The sequence below is a fragment of the Engystomops pustulosus genome, chromosome 5 (assembly GCF_040894005.1).
Source record: "Engystomops pustulosus chromosome 5, aEngPut4.maternal, whole genome shotgun sequence".
Lineage (NCBI taxonomy): Eukaryota > Metazoa > Chordata > Amphibia > Anura > Leptodactylidae > Engystomops > Engystomops pustulosus.
The window spans coordinates 65,210,595-65,229,148 of record NC_092415.1 but is presented as its reverse complement, the minus strand read 5'-3'; the positions used below and the strand labels follow the sequence as shown (position 1 = coordinate 65,229,148).

The window sequence follows — 18,554 nt, the reverse complement described above, 5'->3', positions numbered from 1 at the left end:
GTATACTACTGGGGGCTGACAGGCTGTATACTACTGGGGGCTGGCAGGCTGTATACTACTGGGGGCTGGCAGGCTGTATACTATTGGAGGGAGGGGTTTGACCAATGCATTTCCCACCCTCGGCTTATACTCGAGTCAATAGTTTTTCCCAGTTTTTGTTGGTAAAATTAGGAGTCTCGGCTTATACTCGGGTCGGCTTATACTCGAGTATATACGTATATTACTTATTCAGAGTACTGTATATATTTTTAATTGGGTGCAGTAATATATTATTTAATTAACACAATGTATATATAATTCAAGTATGTTGTATTGCTTCTTGGCGGCACTATATATATTGTTAATTGAGCTATTGGATTTGTAAAGAATGCAGAATATGATGGCAAATTATTATTATTACCATATATACTTGAGTATAAGCTGAGTTTTTCAGCACAACTTATGAGCTTAAAAAGCCCATTAGGCTTAGACTTGAGTATCTAAAAAAATAAAGTTAGTACTCATCCTACAGTGCTGACCCCTGGCGTCCTCTACTCCCCGCGACACCTCCTCAGGTTCCCGACCGGCCAATCAGAATTTATATTAATGTGGGCATTCCGCACTCTTTCGGAAATTATAATTATGGGGGCACTCTGCTAGTCATTATATTTATGGGGGCACTCTGCTGGAAATTATATTTATGGGGGCATTTTGCTGGACATTATATTTATGGGGGCACTCTGCTGAAAATTATATTTATGGGGGCACTCTGCTGGACATTATATTTATGGGGGCACTCTGCTGGACATTATATTTATGGGGGAACTCTGCTGGACATTATATTTATGGGGGCACTCTGCTGGACACTATATTTATGGGGGCACTCTGCTGGACATTATATTTATGGGGGCACTCTGCTGGACATTTTATTGATGGGGAACTCAAACATCATAATAATGGGTCAATCTGCTGGACATTATATTAATAGGGGTCACTCTTCTGGACATTTTATTAAATGGAGAGGATACTGTGGTCATTTTATTTATGAGGGGAAACTACTGGACATTATACTCGAGTCAAAACTGTAGAATCCGGTACCTCGGCTTATACCCAGGTTGGCTTATACTCAAGTATATATGGTAATACTATATAATTAAAGGGGAACTTTATAGTTTTTGGGGCATTACATAATTACACATTGGTGACGCTGAGCAGTGCCAGGTATTTTGATGACCTGCAAATCATATATTCCTATAGTCTGTTTAATACTAATTCCCAATCCGCTTGTATAATTAATATTAGTGGTTTCACTTACTTTTAAAAGTTCATAAAATTTACCTGACCTCCTGCCTGCAAACTGCATTGAATCACGAAGTCATTATCATTATCTGCACACTAATAATGGGTCAACCATGAGAACGAGTCGTCTCTAAAAGCTCACTCTTTATCGGGAAAGATGGGAGTTGGCTCTCGTCTCACTTAGCCCCATCTCTTGGGTTTGGACCACGCTCCTCGGATAAAAAGTGGAGTGGGGATGGGTAGCTGGCTGTCTGATAATTACATAGGGAGGCGTTCAGCAGCCAGAAGACACGGCTCTTTGTAGCCTGATGATGCAGCTCACTAAACAGAGCCGGTGCATTGCAGTCAGTATTTGTAAGTGAATTAGAAAATTGTTAAATGTATCTGTTCCAACAAAGGTGCTCCATGACAGAACATTGTCTCTGCATGATGGACACTAAAAGAGAATTCCTGTTTCCATCATCACATCAGGGGCACCTGTGACACATCACAGGGTCATTGTGGCTGGAGTTCCCCTTTAACCTTGATATGACCTTTTGCAGCTAAAACAGCTCAACATTCAGCAACAAGAAGCGTCTATACAGTTCTCCAGTGTATTCTTATAACTTCATGTCTCATATGACCACAGCTGTGCATTAGAAGCCGCACAGTGCGCACGGAGCTGTACGGACTGGCGGGAGCATCACCAGGCTATGCCTCTAACATTACTAGCCGCTGTCAACCAATCAGAACAAGAGATGAGACGGAGCCCCGCCCACAGCCGTGGTCCCCGGAGGCTTTAGCGCTTCTCGGCCGCTCTGCTGTTGTTCCCGGCTGCTCCTGCAGGACTTTCTCCGTGTTGATGTGACCCTAATATTGCGGTAGGTGGTCGGCCACGAGTGTGAAAGGTCCTGCATTCGAGGAGGCTAAATAGAAAGGGAAAGAGGCGTCTTGTGGGGGAATTCATGGTCGCTTTTTACTGTACTGTGACATTAGTCAGGCGGGTATCCGATAACGGGCGTCATTGTGTGTGAGACCCTGCAATGTACAGACGCTAGGGGGCGCGTTCTATAGTAGTGAGAGGGAGATGCGTGTCTGGGTAACGGCATGTACACACAGGACGGTTGTGTACTGCACTCTTCCCCTCTTCTCTATCGGTTCCGTTTTCTGGAGTCTTTCCATTACCAGAAATATAATGTACGGTGCATTTGTAACTTGACACACGGTCACACATCTACTGCCTGGCTTGTCCACAGGAAGAGAGGACTATACTGTGCAAGAATGTACCGCACTTTACAGCAGCAACTAAGTCACTGAGATTTCTACTTAAAGGGGATGTCCAAGCATGTTCCATTACCCTGCAGGTTCCTAGTAGCCGGCACTGCAGCCCCATCAGGCCTGTTTTGCGACTCAGTACCTGGTAGATCACTGCTGAACAATTCAGTGACCCCCTGCGCATCAGTGACCCCCTGCGCTTCAGTGACCCCCAATCATGTTCTGTTTTAGGGGGGCAATAACTGTAGCCAGTATTTGCTCCATAAGCGCCAGAGCTGCAGCAGTGAGGTCCATCGGACCAGCCAAAGAACAGAACAGAAAGGTAAGTCAAAGGAGCAATAGGAACATGGGGTTGTAAATAGGAAAAAAAAAGCTAATCGTTTCCACTTGGATCTCTGTCCATTTTATTTAATAAGAATAATTCCTTTATTAATATAGCGCCCACAGATTACGCAGCGCTACACATTTTGTATATAAAGTGCCATATATATTGTCCTAGTGCTTTATATGCACATATCATCCAGGATCAGAATACACCACTAATCCTAGGAAGGCAGAGCGTGCTGCTTGCGCTGTGTGTGTGATGCATTGGCATATGTAAAGGGCACACTTTAAAATTAAAAAAACAGCAAGAGTTTTTATTTGCTGGACATAGCTGAAAGAAAAAACACATATGTTAGTACAGTGTTCAGAGAAATTCTAACTGCAGCCCATATTCTAGAGTGCAACAGACAGCTATAGTACTGCTAACATTGTAATGAAGGGGTTAAAACGAAATAGCCTCGGGTCTTCGGAAGACCCGAGGCTACCATGGAGACGGATCGCCGCCCCCGATGACGTTACGGGGAGCGGCAATCCCAGGTAAGATGGCAGCGCCCATGCGCCGCTATCTTTTTGAGGCTGCCGGCAGCCCACGCTGTGAAAACACCCGCGATCGGTGCTAGCACTGATCGCGGGTGTTACCGGTAAGCCTTTGCTGCAATATGCAGCAAAGACTTTCTGGCTATGGAGAGGGCTCAGCCCGTGAGACCTCTCCATGCAGCCCGACCCAACCGAAGGCGTGAATACACGGCGGGCGGTCGGGTTTACCGGCATATAAGACAACCCCAGAGAAGACAGAAGATTTTTCTGTCTTCAAAAGTCGTTTTATACGCCGGAATATACGGTAATCTCAATCTGTGAACTGGGATGAGGACAAGCTACATGTGTGCTTCCCAGAGCTCACATTAAGTACAGGTACAAGCATTTATAAGCAGTTTTTCCCTTCAGAAAAGAACCATGCTGAAAAATCTGCACAGGAATTTTCTCCCTGTGTGGGTGCTGCAAGCTCCTCATGTCTATTCACTGCTCCAGCTCCCGGCCTGATACACGCAGCTCCTCCCCCAAGCCTGTGTTTATTCTAAACTCTGCTACATCAGTCAGAACCGGAGGGGAGGGGTAAGCGAAACATTTCCCCCACATGATTTAATGCCTCTTTATTACTATCAGAAACTGGTCTAATAAACTATAAACAGTGTGTTGTCTAGCAGCTTTACACCTTACAGATCATGTTTCTTTCATGGGCTAGCATGGTTCTATCACCCAGAAAATCAAAACTTGGAAGTGAAATGTAAATTGGTAGTGTAAAGTCAAGGAGGTGGAGAGTAAAGCCAAGCTCTAAAGTAAACACACCTCCTCCCATTAATTATGTCAGACTTCAGGAGATCTGATTAGTGATGTCTCTGGGTGCAGGACCATCAATTACAGTCTATCTGAGACAGGGAGAGCTTGACTTCAGTGTTAAAGTCTCCGCTTCCTTGACTCCATACAATAAATTTACATCTCTCTTCAAATATTGATTTTTCTGGATGATGCCACCACCCTAAGAAAGAAAATGTGCATGACAACATACTGCTAATAATGCCCCTTCTGCCCTACCTGCACACACATCAGCACCCGCACATGTAGTATAATGCCCCCTCTGTGCCCGCATACAGTATAATGTTCCCTTTGTGCCTGCACGCACAGTATCATGCAACTTTGGCGCTCGCACATCAAGTCTGTTCCTGGGCACACACAGTATCATGCATCCATGGCACCTGCACACACAGGGGGTCATTTACTAAGGGCCCGATTCGCGTTTTCCCGACGCGTTACCCGAATATTTCCGATTTGCGCTGATTTTCCCTGAATTGCCCCGGGATTTTGGCGCACGCGATCGGATTGTGTTGCATCGGCGCCGGCATGCACGCGACGGAAATGGGGGGCGTGGCCGTATGGTAACCCGACAGATTTGCCGCATTTAAAAAAAAAAATTGGTCGCATGGGCCATACTCACATGCACCACGATGAAGACGATGAACTCCGGGGCACCTCGGCGGACTTCGGCGCAGCAGCACCACCTGGTGGACATCGGGCGCAGGACCTTCATGAATTGCCTGAAGACCCGAACGCTTGTCAGAGAAGCCGCCGCTGGAACGCGAATGGACCGGGTAAGTAAATGTGCCCTACAGTGTCATACACACTTTGGGTTCACACACACAGTTTCATGCACCCTCAGAACATGCAGTGTAATGCCCTGAGTGCCCACACATGCTATATAATACCACTTAGTGCCCAGAGACACAGATGTAATTTATTTGTTTATTTGGCATTTTTTGCTTTTTTTTTAGGAGTTTTGGCCCAGTGTCCAAGATTCCCAGGGGGGGGGGCAAGGAGTTTCACCAACATTACTGCAATATCTATGTATAAATAGTTTTTAATTATTCATTTGTATTAGTGAAACCATCATTCCCTTCCTTGGCAAAATACACCTCAATAATGGGAATAGGGGTATTATTTTTCTTTGTCTGACCTCTGGTGCTGCTGCTGCCTTGTGAGACGCCGGGCCAGCACTCCAGCCTCACGCTTAGCAGTCACCTACTTCTCCTACAACCTTTTATTAGAGGAATATTTGCCCTTGACTTTTTGCCACATGCTGATACAGGGCCAGAACATTGCATGATTGTAGTAGAACTGCATACTAGCAGAGAAAATAGTTAGGCAATGGTCAGGCAATAATAATAAACTTTATTTATATAGCGCCAACAAATTCTGCAGCACTTTACAAATCATAGGGGACATATACAAATATAATATTACATTATACAGAACAAACAGTCATATGGAACAATAGAAGTGAGGGCCCTGCTCACAAGAGCTTACAGTCTATAAGGATGAGGAGGGAAGGGGGTGACACAGCAGGTATAAGAGCTTGTATAATGGTCCAGCTGTCTTATATGTATAAACAGGTATGGGGCTGGAGATCTGTGCATTTATCTCCATGATCCTGAACTTTCACACATATAGATATATAATCTTGATATTCCTTTAGTTTGTTTGGGGGTAGAAAAAAATGAAGCTTCATTTTGGGAAATATTGTTCAGCTCTAATATAGAGGATGTGAGTAAACTGAGAATTATACCCAGCATACAGGGCAGAAGGGCAACTGGGTAGGGTCTGTATAGAGAGAGAAAAAAAGAGCAGTGGTTACATTTCAACCTTCAGTGTACTAAGTACCTGCATGTTTCAATAACTTTTCCCACTTATTAAAAATGACTTTTCACAGACCATCAATAACTGCACCTTAGTTTCTGTAATCTAAGCAGTAAGACCCAGCCTCACTGAGGAATGAAACAAGAACTCTCCAGATAAGGTGTATACTGCTAGGCAACAAGTGAAGGGCTCTTTATGTGTATGCTTTGTCAAGTATGAAAAGGCATGCAGAAGTTCATCACTGTCATAGTGCAAATATGCTGCCTCCATTCCCCCCCCATCTATGACATTCCGATGCTGGGACCATTGATGGTCCATCATTAATCAGGGGGTCAGGCAATGTAAGATTGCAGGAGGGGATAGATGTATTTAAACTGGCCATCTTCTTGAAAAACTTCATTCCTTGGGGGGAATTTAATATTTCCATTCTCATTGAGATAATGAATTCTGTTGCAGTTTATGACTGTTTTAGACCTTCTTTTAGCTAGTCTAAACAGTGCGCCATCCTCTTAATTTTTTTGGACCATCCCCCCCCCCCCCCCGAGCACAACCCTTTTCCAGAGACCACGCCCTTTTCCAGCCCGCACCCCTTTGTCAGACAAATTGGAGAAGTGAAAAAAAAAAAAAATGCTCTAAAAGCTTTGATAAACGTGTTGCTGAAATTTATGCCAGAAGTGTGGCCAAAATGGCTTCAAAAATTCCCCCTAATGTGTCATGTTACAATACCGTTCTATCCCACAGAAGAAAAATAACAATTATTGCAAATCAAAGCTGTGTTTCTATTTATAAAACTTGTAGATCTGGAATTTCAGCATAGCCTCGTAGCTCTGCCCATTCATTAAAACACTTCAAACATCACAAGCAAGCAGCTCACAATCCTGGATGTAAGGCACCTACTCATCTAAGTTTGTTGACCTATCCTAAGGAAAACCTATTTATCTTGTATTTACTTTGAAATTCTGTGTATTGAATAGACAATATTTTTAATACACAGGTAAAATGGCACTAGCATGATCCCGCCGGAGATGCCACTTAATTCCCATGGATATCAAGTGTTTATGGAGCTCATGTGACATACACAAACATGGCTGCAGTGAAGACTGGACTTGGTACAGAAAAGAGTTCCCGCCTTAACAGGACGAGCGTATTGTTGTTGAAGTGTCTTGGCTTCATTTTTGCTATTTTTTTCTTTTGTGAGTTCTTGGTTTACTATCTTGTTATAATTCAGTGTCACTGGCCAAATCCGAAGACTGAGACTATTCCAAACCCAACGACTCCTTTGAAAGCTATCTTCTTATCAGATACTCATCTGCTTGGAGAAATTACTGGTCACTGGTTTGACAAATTAAGAAGGTAAGAACTGATAAAATGGCCTATTTCATTGGCTAGGTTACTTCCCAATCATTGCCTAGTGTAATGCATTGTGATCAGATGACAAACATTAACATGCCTTCTGGTTGCATCAATTATGTAGATAGAAATAATAATAATATTATTATAGATTAATATAAATATTATAGAAAATAAATATATATATAATTATAGAAAAAGGTAATAAAAAATTAAATGCCGGATACTTGTTCCAACCAGTTGCCATAATTGGTGAGTGACCACTGCTGCCAGTCACAAACACAATGGCCCACATTTACTAAAAACAGTGCAGATTCATGATTTGTGGCACCCGTTATTCATGAATTTGACGTCCTCTGCACTTGTGTAGTGTACTTCTCCAACAGAGTACACCACTTTTTGTTGGTGCATCTTTAACATGGGGCGTGCAACACACTTTTGTCGGACTTTGCATGTTAAATGTGGCGCACGGTCCGACTGAGAACCGGAATGCCCCCTTCATTGCAGAAATTTGTGTTGAGTCAGGTATAGTGCAGCATGCTCCACAAATATGTCTCAGACACTTCTTAAATCCATGACAAGTGTCAGTGGGGGTATGTTTCTTTTTTCAGTTGCCCCCCTAAGAGTTCTTATTACCATCAATGAACTAGCAGCTTGCGGCTGGGAAGTTGTTAATGGGAAGCCACATATTAACAATACAATTATACTGCAGTATATTGCTTTAATGATTAGACCCACCAGGGTTTAAGCCCCATAAGGACCCTAAAAAATGGGGAAGAAATTCATAAGTATGTTAGGTATCCTTGTGCTTCTAAATACTTGGTACATATGGTGAACACATAATGGAAAATACATTGCCTCCACATTTTTCCATTTTGTTTTTTGTAAATTAAAAGAGGAAAACTGAAAAGGAGCTAAGATATAAAGTAACTAAAACTATAGTTCATTGCAGAGCTGTTTGTCTGTAGTCTGAAACTGTAATCTTTATTGTTTCCTGTAAAGAACTAGGTGAAAAGGATAAAAGTTTTAAAAGGATTTTTCTTGCCACACAGGTAGTTAATGTCTTCTATTGACTGGGCAGTTATCAGGTAATATCTAGACCAATCTAACCATTAATGTGGTGAGGCCCAGGTGAGGTGTCCATGCACTGTGCCAGGCAGCGCACACAGTGATGCGGTGGTGTTGCGGGTGCTGCTGACATCATAGTGTGTGCCGGCAACCAGAGTGCATTGACCCGTCTCTGCCTGCCTTTTCACAGATGAAGAGCTGAAGGAGCCTTGGGGAGCATCTGAAGGTGAGTATAGTAGTTTATTTATTTTTTTTATACACCCAGGGGCTGCAGGGCATTTCATCAATAGGGGGGGGGGGCTACCTGCAGGGCATTTTATAGGTGGGGGGCTGGCTGCAGGCCATTTCATCAATAGGGTGGGGGTCTAGCTGCAGGACATTTTATAGGTTGGGGGCTGGCTGCAGGCCATTTCATAGGTGGGGGGGCTGGCTGCAGGCCATTTCATAGGTGGGGGGCTGGCTGCAGGCCATTTCATAGGGGGGGGGGGGCTGGCTGCAGGGCATTTCATAGGTGTGGGGGGGGGGGCTGGCTGCAGGCCATTTCATAGGTGGGGCGGCGGTCTGCAGGGCATTTCATTGGTTGGGGCCGGCTGGCTGCAGGGCATTTCATATGTGGGAGTGGCTGGCTGCAGGGCATTTCATAGGTGGGGGTTGGCTTCAGGGCATTTTATTACTAGGGGCTCTTCTGCAGGGCATTTCATTACTAGGGGCTCTTCTGCAGGGCACTTCATTACTAGGGGCTCTACTGCAGGGCACTTCATTTCTAGGGACTCTGCTTCAGGGCATTTCATTACTGGGGGCTCTGCTTCAGGGCATTTCATTACTGGGGGCTCTGCTTCAGGGCATTTCATTACTGGGGGCTCTGCTGCAGAGCACTTTATTACCAGGGGCTCTGCTTCAGGGCATTTTATTACCAGGGGCTCTGCTGCAGGGCATTTTATTACTAGGGGCTCTGCTGTAGGGCATTTCATTATTTGGGGCTCTGCTGCAGGGCATTTCATTCCTGGTGAGGCTACTGTGATTTTCATTACTTGGGGCGGTTGTGACCAATGCATTTTCCACCCTAGGCTAATACTCGAGTCAATAAATTTTCCCATTTATTTGTGGCAAAATTAGGGGCCTCGGCTTATACTCGGGTCGACTTATACTCGAGTATTTGCAGTATTGAAAAAGTTATAGCTTGCAGAAGGGATAAAAAAAATGGAAAATGTCCTGTCATTATCAAAGTAAACAGGTGTAGAGATAATCAGTTAAAAGTTGATTTTAGAAGGAAGGCGGCCATGGATATAAATATAAGAATATTACCAGTGTCATGGTGCCTGGATCTATGAGTATGTTCTCTCGGGTTTATCATGCTTGATTTTAATGGCAGATTTCCTTCAATATCTACAACATGGAATAGTAGTCAATATCTGATTGGTTGGGGGATGACACCTGAGTGTCGGACTCCACCAATCTGATATTGATCACCCTTCCTTCCATGTAAACACCTCTATAAAATTATTTAATAGTGTTTTGCCTTGCTAGAATATTGTTGTTGATCCTGTAAAAATATTATACATAAAAATTGTAATAATTGTACTATATGAGCTACAACTATATGAACTACGTTTCCGATTGTTTTTCTAAACTTCCCATTTTATGCCATGTATTTTCTGGTTAGAGAATGGCAGATGGAGCGAGCCTACCAAAGTGCAATTTGGCTTCTGCAGCCGGACATTGTTTTTATCCTTGGTGATATTTTTGATGAAGGTAAATGGAGTAACTCCAAGGTGAGATATATATGTGTTTTTATGACATGACATGGTAACCTGTTCAACTCGCTATAACATTGGAGTACACGAAAACATAGTTTGACATTTTTAAAAAAAATGTATTCACTGGACTCATGGTTTAACCCTTTGCCGCCGAAGCCAGTTTTTCCTTTCGTGACCAGGCCCTATTTTTAAAATCTAACGTGTCATTATCATTGGTTGTAACTTAATGCTGTAATGTATCCTGTCACATAGTACTTCTAGTAAGTTGAAAAATTTGGGTGATATCTTTAGCATTTCTAAATTCTCTGCTTTTGAGGCAAATGGTCGTACCCCCCAAAAAAATCTTGTTTTCAAACATTTACCGAATGTCTGCTTTATGATTGCATGGTTATTTAACCCCTTCATGACTGAAGGTCATTGATGTCCATGTCAATTTTTGCAGTTCTATTATGGGCTTCTTTAATTGATAATATATTTGTAAAACCTTTACATATCAAAACTATTTTTACTTTTTTTTTACATGACATGTGAAACTTTAACTTGATAGGATAGTTATTAGTTACATATGTTTTCCTTTAAATACCGTATATACTCGAGTATAAGCCGAGTTCCTCAGCCCAAAAAAATTTGCTAAAAAACTCAAACTCAGTGTATACTCGAGTTAAGAAAAAAATAAAGTCAAAACTCGCCTTTCCGGCGCCCCCCGGCAGGTCTTCTCTTTTTCCGTCGGCAGTGGCAGGTCATAGCGTGACATCATAGCGTGCGCCAGCTGGGCCATGTGCACGGACCTGGAGCTAAAACAAGAAGAGGACCTGCCTGGGGCTTTATTCTAAAGGGGGCTAGCTATATACTACAGGGGCTTGATACATAATTAAGGGGGGTGGCTAAATAATAAAGGGGGATGGCTATATAATAAAGGGGGATGACTGGCTGTATACTAAAGGGGGATGGCTGGCTATATACTACAGGGGGCTGGTTGGCTATATACTAAAGGGGGATGGCTGTCTATATACTAAAGGGGGGTGGCTGTTTTTATAGTAAAGGGGGACGGCTGGCTATATACTACAGGGGGATGGCTGGCTATATACTACAGGGGGATGGCTGGCTTTATGCTACAGCTTAAAATAGCACACAGGCCACAGGCACAGCAGCGTGGCTTGTGGCAGACTTAAGATTTTAGATATTTCAGGGTGATCTTCTGCTTTAGGCAGAGAGATGGCAACAGCAGCAAGGGCCTGCTACAAACAATATACAGGTAGTCCCTGGGTTACGTACAAGATAGGCTCTGTAGGTTTGTTCTTAAGTTGAATTTGTATGTAAGTCAGAACCATATACTTTATAATTGTAGCCCCAGCCAAAATGTTTTTGGTCTCTGTGACAATTGGATTTTAAAAATGTTGAGTTGTCATAAGAACCAGGATTAATAATAAAGCTTAATTGCAGAAATCTTTTATAACTCTTACAGCTGATTATTATAGCTAAGGGCTAAAGTACATTAAATTACCAACATCCAGAGGTCCGTTTGTAAACTACTAAGAACTAGAGTTGTGTGTAAAGGAGTCCACATAACATGCAATTCATGGCAAAAAATTACCAAGTTTATTTTAAAAAAACACCCATAAAAACACTTAAAATGCATGCTTATTTGATACAAACAATATATATAGCACAGGCGTAACCTTTATTGGTCAGAGGGCCGCATTCTCACACCGCTCAACTTCAAAAGGCCGCACTAGTAACCAGAATAGTAGATGCTCCAAAAACCACACTAAATAACAAAATGCCACCCCAGAAACCAAATACTGCATATGTACAATAACTAATACAGGGCAGACATATTATTCTGGTGAATTTCCAGGAGACATATAATAGTGGATACTCCTGGAGCAGACCCCCACAACCCAGGACTCTGTGGGCCACATGCACAGTGTAACAGTCTGTGAAGTTACAGCATGGAGGAGAAGGAAGAAGGCCATGGATAAGAAATATAAGAATATAAGATTACCACAGTAATGATGCCTGGATCTACAGCCTTGGTTTATCATACTTTATTTTGATGTTAAATTTCCTTTAAGAATTGAAACAAATGTGCAAATAGACTAATGCAAAAATATGCAGTACTTTATGATAATTATAATGCAGTGAAACCTCTCCAGAAGAACTTGCCCTAAAAAAAAAAAAAGATTTTTTTCCCATTATGGAAACTGTTCCCCTGTGCAAAATTGGGAGGTCTGCTCAAAGAGGTTTTTTACTGTAAATACCATATGATAATTATACTGCATAAACACAATAGGACACATTTACTTACCCGTCCTGAAGCTTTCCCCAAAAGTGCATTGTCCAACCAGAATACACTCTGCCACGATTCACTAAGATCGGTGCATGTAAGTGCTTGGGCTTGCGAAAAAATGTGAAAGTTAAATTCCACGCTCAGTCCGAATCAGTCGGATCCTCCGCCCCCAATCTCTGTCGCATGAAAGCCAGCGCAGCTGCGCCACAATCCAATCACGTGCGCCACAATCCCCAGCTAAATACTTGTCAAAGTGAGTTTCAGCCTCCCCGCTCTATGTTTTTTCAGTACCTCTAGATTCGACATGCTGTACAGGCTAAATTTGGCCCAGAGGAGGTGACATTCTATTCTATTAAAGTGATCCATGGGGTAGTGACTGCTAAACATATGAGGGGGCTAATATCTCTTTTGTATAGGGTATTATTGGATGAGGTGGTAGGGGACCCAAAGGTGGGGGTCAGGAGAAAGTGGGAGGAGAGAGTTGGGCGCATGGAAGACAAGGAGTAGTGGGGGGAGGGGGGGACTGGCATCTCCGAGTACGCTTTCTTTAAATGTGGCACAAAGATGATCACAGCTGTTCCTGCTCCATAGTGTATCGGATGCCACGGGTGTTGAAAATGATGGGTTTGAGTGGGGATGCCTGCTGTCCGAGGTGTACAGAGGATGATGTAGATGATTTTCATATGTTCTGGACATGCAGTGAGTTGGATGCCCTGTGGAGCAGAGCACTGGAAATGATATACAGAGTGTTTGGAATGACTGTGCCGAGGAACCCGAAAGTGTGCATGTTAGGGTTTATGGGAGAGCTTGAGGTTACCAGAAAGCAACAGTTAGCGATTGCAAAGGTGTCATATCAAGTGCCATGCTAATCTATCGCCATGCACTGGTTGGATGCTGCCCCGCTGAGAATGAGGGAAGTGAAGAGGTCATTGAATAACACCATATGGGTGGACCTGAAGGTGTATGTGATAAGAGGTGCGGTGGATAAATTTGAGAAACAGTGGGGTAAGTGGCTTGACTGTCCGGGGGAGGCCTCGGAGGAATTGATACGGGCCCAACCGGGGACTATTAGTGGTGTGAACTGCGGTGTAACTCCTAGCACTAAGTAGTCGAGGATTGAAAAGAGATGGCGGTGTGATGGAATAGTCTTGACCAGATCGCAATTGACCAGATCGCAGGGTGGTGGTGGGGTGGGGTTTGGAGGTGGGGCATGAACATGTTACCATCATCTGTTTCTTATGCAGTATCCGATTGTAATGCTATTATGCTATGAAACTGTAATCTATTCTGTGGTATATGCTTAAATAATGTGTTGCTTGACATAAAAAAATACTTGTCAAAGCAGCGCCAATCCTGAAAATGTCGGAAAAAAACTACGAAAGTGCGGCCACGGCCCCTTAATAATTTGGCCGGAAAATGATAAATGACCATATTTGTAGGATATGTGGTATAATAATGAATACTGTTCATCAATAGCTAATTATTATCTTTTCTTCCCTTAGGCATGGGAAAATGATGTTGCTAGATTTCAGGCTATGTTCAGACATCCTCCCCACACAGAGCTTCTAGTTGTTGTTGGAAATCATGACATCGGTTTTCATTATGAGTAAGTATTAACCTGTGTGTAGTGTTTAAAATTTTGAAAAAAAAGAAAATTATAAAACTGAAGTTGTATTTCTTATTAATGATACTTAACTTTTTAAATAGCCTCTCAGTTGTCAGACAATACACTTAATATCAGACTAGTCCTCCAATAAACACTAAAGAGTGAAACTATACTAAGGAAGGAAGGAATGACTAATTACTCCATTACTAATTACTGGCCATACACTTTACATGTCAGCCAAGCCACTAGTAGCAGCTATTTCATCTCCAAATTGGAACTTGGTTCAACAGAGAAGAAAAAGACCTGACAATTGCCACCCAATTGTCTGACCCTTATCTCAGATGAAATCTATAGTCAGATGAGAATGAGTACTGTTTGGCAGACAATGTGAGTAGCCCATGAACACAGACTATGCAGAGTCTTATGTCATGGCTAACCGATTTTAGCTGCCACCACTCTGTCTGAAGAAAGCCATGAATAGACTATACCCAAATATAATATTATTCTCACTAGTTAAGCAATCAATTTAGGTAATGTCTCTTTGAATCATTAGAACACAAGAAGGGTCTTATTGAATTGAGGTTTTACCCTTGTAATACATTACAGTATGTGACGTTATAAGTCTGGCAAAGGAGAAATAAGCAATCAATCTATCTGCTAGGAAATTTACTTCTAAGTGGAAGTCCACATCCCCCTGTGGCTTCCCTGCCTGTGATGAGGACGTTTAAGAGTATACTAAACGGGTTTTACGGCCCTAACACCATATATGCCTCAGAATCTGTATATGATGATATCTTGGCATGCAGGTTTCCTTCCAACATGGTCTTCCATCTTTTCCCTCATAGTGTCCTGCACACATACATACTAATCATGATCATTGCAGTATTAATATTTGGAAAATTCTTTAATTTCTCCCTGTTACTGGGGTGCCATTCTGTGGCCTTTGATACAGTAGTAGTATATAGTATTTGATAGTAGTTGTAGTATATAATCATAATGACCTTTAAAGCCATCTTTCATTGTAATAAACTAGTGACCTGTAATTGTAGGTATTAGTGATACTGTACTTTTGCACCGTCCAGTTCTTTGCTGGCAATTGGTAAATATATTAATATGATTGGCATCTTGTCATTGGTGGCTAGTAGCATCTGCAGATGGAGAGCACTGGTGTATACTGTGCTTCTAGGTTCATGTATGCTATGTTTCTCACTATTATTATTTGGCCTCTAAATTATGTAATAAATTGCGGTGTTGTATTCTACACAGGATGACTGTACACAAACTTAATCGATTTGAGAAGGCTTTTAATCTAACTTCTGGAAAAGTAGTTTCTCGAAAAGGAATCAAGTAAGTAGTTTGTTTTATTATATTGTCAGTGTATCAGATTTATTTTGCTACTTACATTTTTATCTGAAGATTTTTGACTATAATTTTCTTCCTATTAGACAGATACATAGACAAATTAAGAAGATACCTTTTACCACTACTTCTTTTAATGCTCAATATCTTCTAGATCAGGAGTCAGGAACCTTTTTGGCTGAGAGAGCCATAAGCTCCACATATTTTGAAATATAATTCTGTGAGAGCTGTACAATATGTTTATACAGTAAAGCCAGAAGGCTCCCCCCAGTATACAGCCAGCCACAGTATACACAGACATACCCCCAGTATACAAACAGCCCTCCTTTATATAGCCAGCCAGCCCCTCCCCAGTATACACAGACAACCCCCCCTGTATATAGCCAGACAGTTCCCCTAGTATACAACCATCCCCCTCTGTATAGCATGCCCCCCAGTATTCAACCAGCCAGCCCCCTAGTATACAGCCAGCCCCTCCTCAGTATACAGACAGCCTAACCCCCTGTATATAGCCAGACAGCCCCCCTTTATATAGCCTGCCCCGCAGTATACACCCAGCCCCCCCATATATAGCCAGACAGCCCCCCATTATATAGCCCCCCCAGTATATAGTCAGCGTGCCCCCCATTATAGCCAGCCACCCCCCTGTATACAGCCGGCCAGCCCCTCCCTTGTATACAGCAAGTCCCCCAGTACATACAAATAGAAAGCAGACACTTCCCTGCAGCTCCGCTACTTGAAGCAGTCCGGCCGGCGCACACAAAGCTGTCACCGCCGGCCGGACTGCTTCAAGTAGCGGAGCTGCAGGGAAGTGTCTGCTTTCTATTTGTATGTACTGGGGTGGGGGACTTGCTGTATACAAGGGAGGGGCTGGCCGGCTGTATACAGGGGGGTGGCTGGCTATAATGGGGGGCACGCTGACTATATACTGGGGGAGCTATATAATGGGGGGGCTGTCTGGCTATATATGGGGGGGCTGGGTGTATACTGCGGGGCAGGCTATATAAAGGGGGGCTGTCTGGCTATATACAGGGGGTTAGGCTGTCTGTATACACAAAGTTCACAGACTATGACATCAGCCAGAGCGCATGGAGCTGTGACCCCCGGCCGGACTGCTTCAGCACAGCTACGGGGGAGCATTGCAAAGGTGAGTATATGTTTTTTAAAAATTTTTCCACCGGCCCCACCAGGAAAAGAGCCACATCTGGCTCGCGAGCCATAGGTTCCCGACCCGTGTTCTGGATCATCATATATTGTGACACTGCACACTCCAATATCTTGACAATTCAGAAAAAGTCTTCCTGATATAGTTGCAGAAAGCCACATCTCAGCTCTTCAATACGTTGTGGATGAATAAAAATGTAAAAATGTAATGTTCCTTAAAGGGAACCTGTCATCAGGACACACATTTCCACCATTTCCCAATCTGCTTTTATAATTAAAATTACTGCTTGCACTCACTTTTAAAACTTGATAAAAGTTTATCTGGCTCACTGCCAGCAAACTGTTAAGTCCCTGGTGTCATCAACATTATCTCTTCTCTGCTAGATCTTCCTCATGAGCTGACAGAGATTTGCACATGGTCAGCTGACGGCTGCATGAGGAAGGGGGGAGGGAGCAGGAGGGAGAGCAGAACCAAGAGGAGACAATAATGATTGCAGCCTTGCAATTTGCTTTGCAGGGAGCCATATATACTTTTAAAAGTGAATAGAAGCAGATTAATGTTAATGGTAAAAGCAGAGTGGGAATTAGTATTAAAAAGTGTATGGGAAACTGTCATTAGGTGAAAATATGTGATCCTGATGACAGGTGCCATTTAAGAAAGATCCTACTGTATGGAAGCCTCACCTACTCTTGCATCTGTCAACTCCTTGATCTGTAGATGAGGAGGAAATACAGAGCAGGGAGACAATGCAGTCCTATGGTCATGTTTATGCAAAGGCATTTCTTTTCCAACATGTCACAGGAGCTCCAATAATAACGCAACCTTGTCTGCACCTCTTTGCTCCTCCTGTAGTCCCAGGCAGGTAACGATGTGTAGCTTTAAAATAGCCCTGATCACAGCACATCCTGGTCTGGGTGCCCACAGAGACTGCTCCAAGTGCCACCTCTGGCATAGGTTCGCCACCACTGCTACACTATATAACATACTAGACTGCAGTATGTAATATTATACCGTTTCCCCGAAAATAAGACTTAAATTAATTTTTGCTCCTAAAGAGGCAATAGGTCTTATTTTTAGGGGATGTCTTATTTTTCCATGAACAAGAATTTACATTTATAATTGAACAAAAAATCTACTTCTCTAACCTCCTTATGACTCTCCAAATTCTGAATTTCATGCTGTATTTCTTGTGACTCCACTCTATTAGAACCATTGGCCCCAATCTCTCATGTTTAGTAAAAGCACTTTTCATAAATGACCCTTCTTATCCTTGTAGCTGCCGGTATCACATTTGCAGCACAACATCCAGTGATTTAATTCCTTGAATTCTTCCCCATGTCACAATATTTTGGGGGGAGCTGCTTCAATGACGGCTGCTAGGTCTCATTTTCAGGGGAGGCCTTATATTTCTAAGTCTGAACAAAATTGTACTAGCTCTTATTTTCGGGGGATGTCTTATTTTGGGGGAAACAGGGTATTTGACATTAATATTGAATCACTTAGAAGTCCTAGAAATAAAAAACAACAACTATAATATAAGGCCTTTACATTTTCTACTGTAACTGTGTGTGGTGTGGGGAAAACACTTTTTATCAGAGCTTAACAATTTTTTTTTATACAGTTTTGTCTTGGTAAATAGTGTGGCCCTTGAAGGTGACAACTGCAAAATCTGCAGGGCAGCAGAAGATCAAATCCTTGAGGTCTCTCGCCAGCTTAGTTGCTCTCGAATGGTAACTTTTTCTTTTTACCTAAAAGTTTGGCAGTGTTAATCATAATTACAGGATGAATAACACATACAGATAGAAAATGTTGGATTTCTGCAAAACCCGCCATGCAGTTATGTAAAAGGTTACAGGTTTGGTCTGATCAGACATTGGGCCTTGTCAGAAAAGGTCGGAAAGTGCTTCCCCTTAT

General features: G+C 42.7%; 1 protein-coding gene across 4 annotated transcripts in view; it reads left to right on the top strand.

Annotated features, from left to right (window-relative positions):
• Nucleotides 1-2,000: 2,000 nt before the first annotated feature.
• MPPE1 (metallophosphoesterase 1) overlaps nucleotides 2,001-18,554 on the top strand; it is a 32,095-nt gene continuing 15,541 nt past the window's right edge. For 3 of the 4 annotated variants that reach the window (XM_072152264.1, XM_072152265.1, XM_072152262.1), the window contains exons 1-6: nucleotides 2,001-2,138; nucleotides 7,040-7,398; nucleotides 10,127-10,235; nucleotides 14,013-14,116; nucleotides 15,383-15,463; nucleotides 18,262-18,370. In XM_072152264.1, coding sequence (XP_072008365.1) covers nucleotides 7,130-7,398; nucleotides 10,127-10,235; nucleotides 14,013-14,116; nucleotides 15,383-15,463; nucleotides 18,262-18,370 — 672 coding nt within the window. In that variant the 5' untranslated portion in view covers nucleotides 2,001-2,138; nucleotides 7,040-7,129. Of the gene's footprint in view, nucleotides 2,139-2,389; nucleotides 2,855-7,039; nucleotides 7,399-10,126; nucleotides 10,236-14,012; nucleotides 14,117-15,382; nucleotides 15,464-18,261; nucleotides 18,371-18,554 lie in introns of those variants that run through there. The other variant, XM_072152263.1, reaches the window with a different exon arrangement.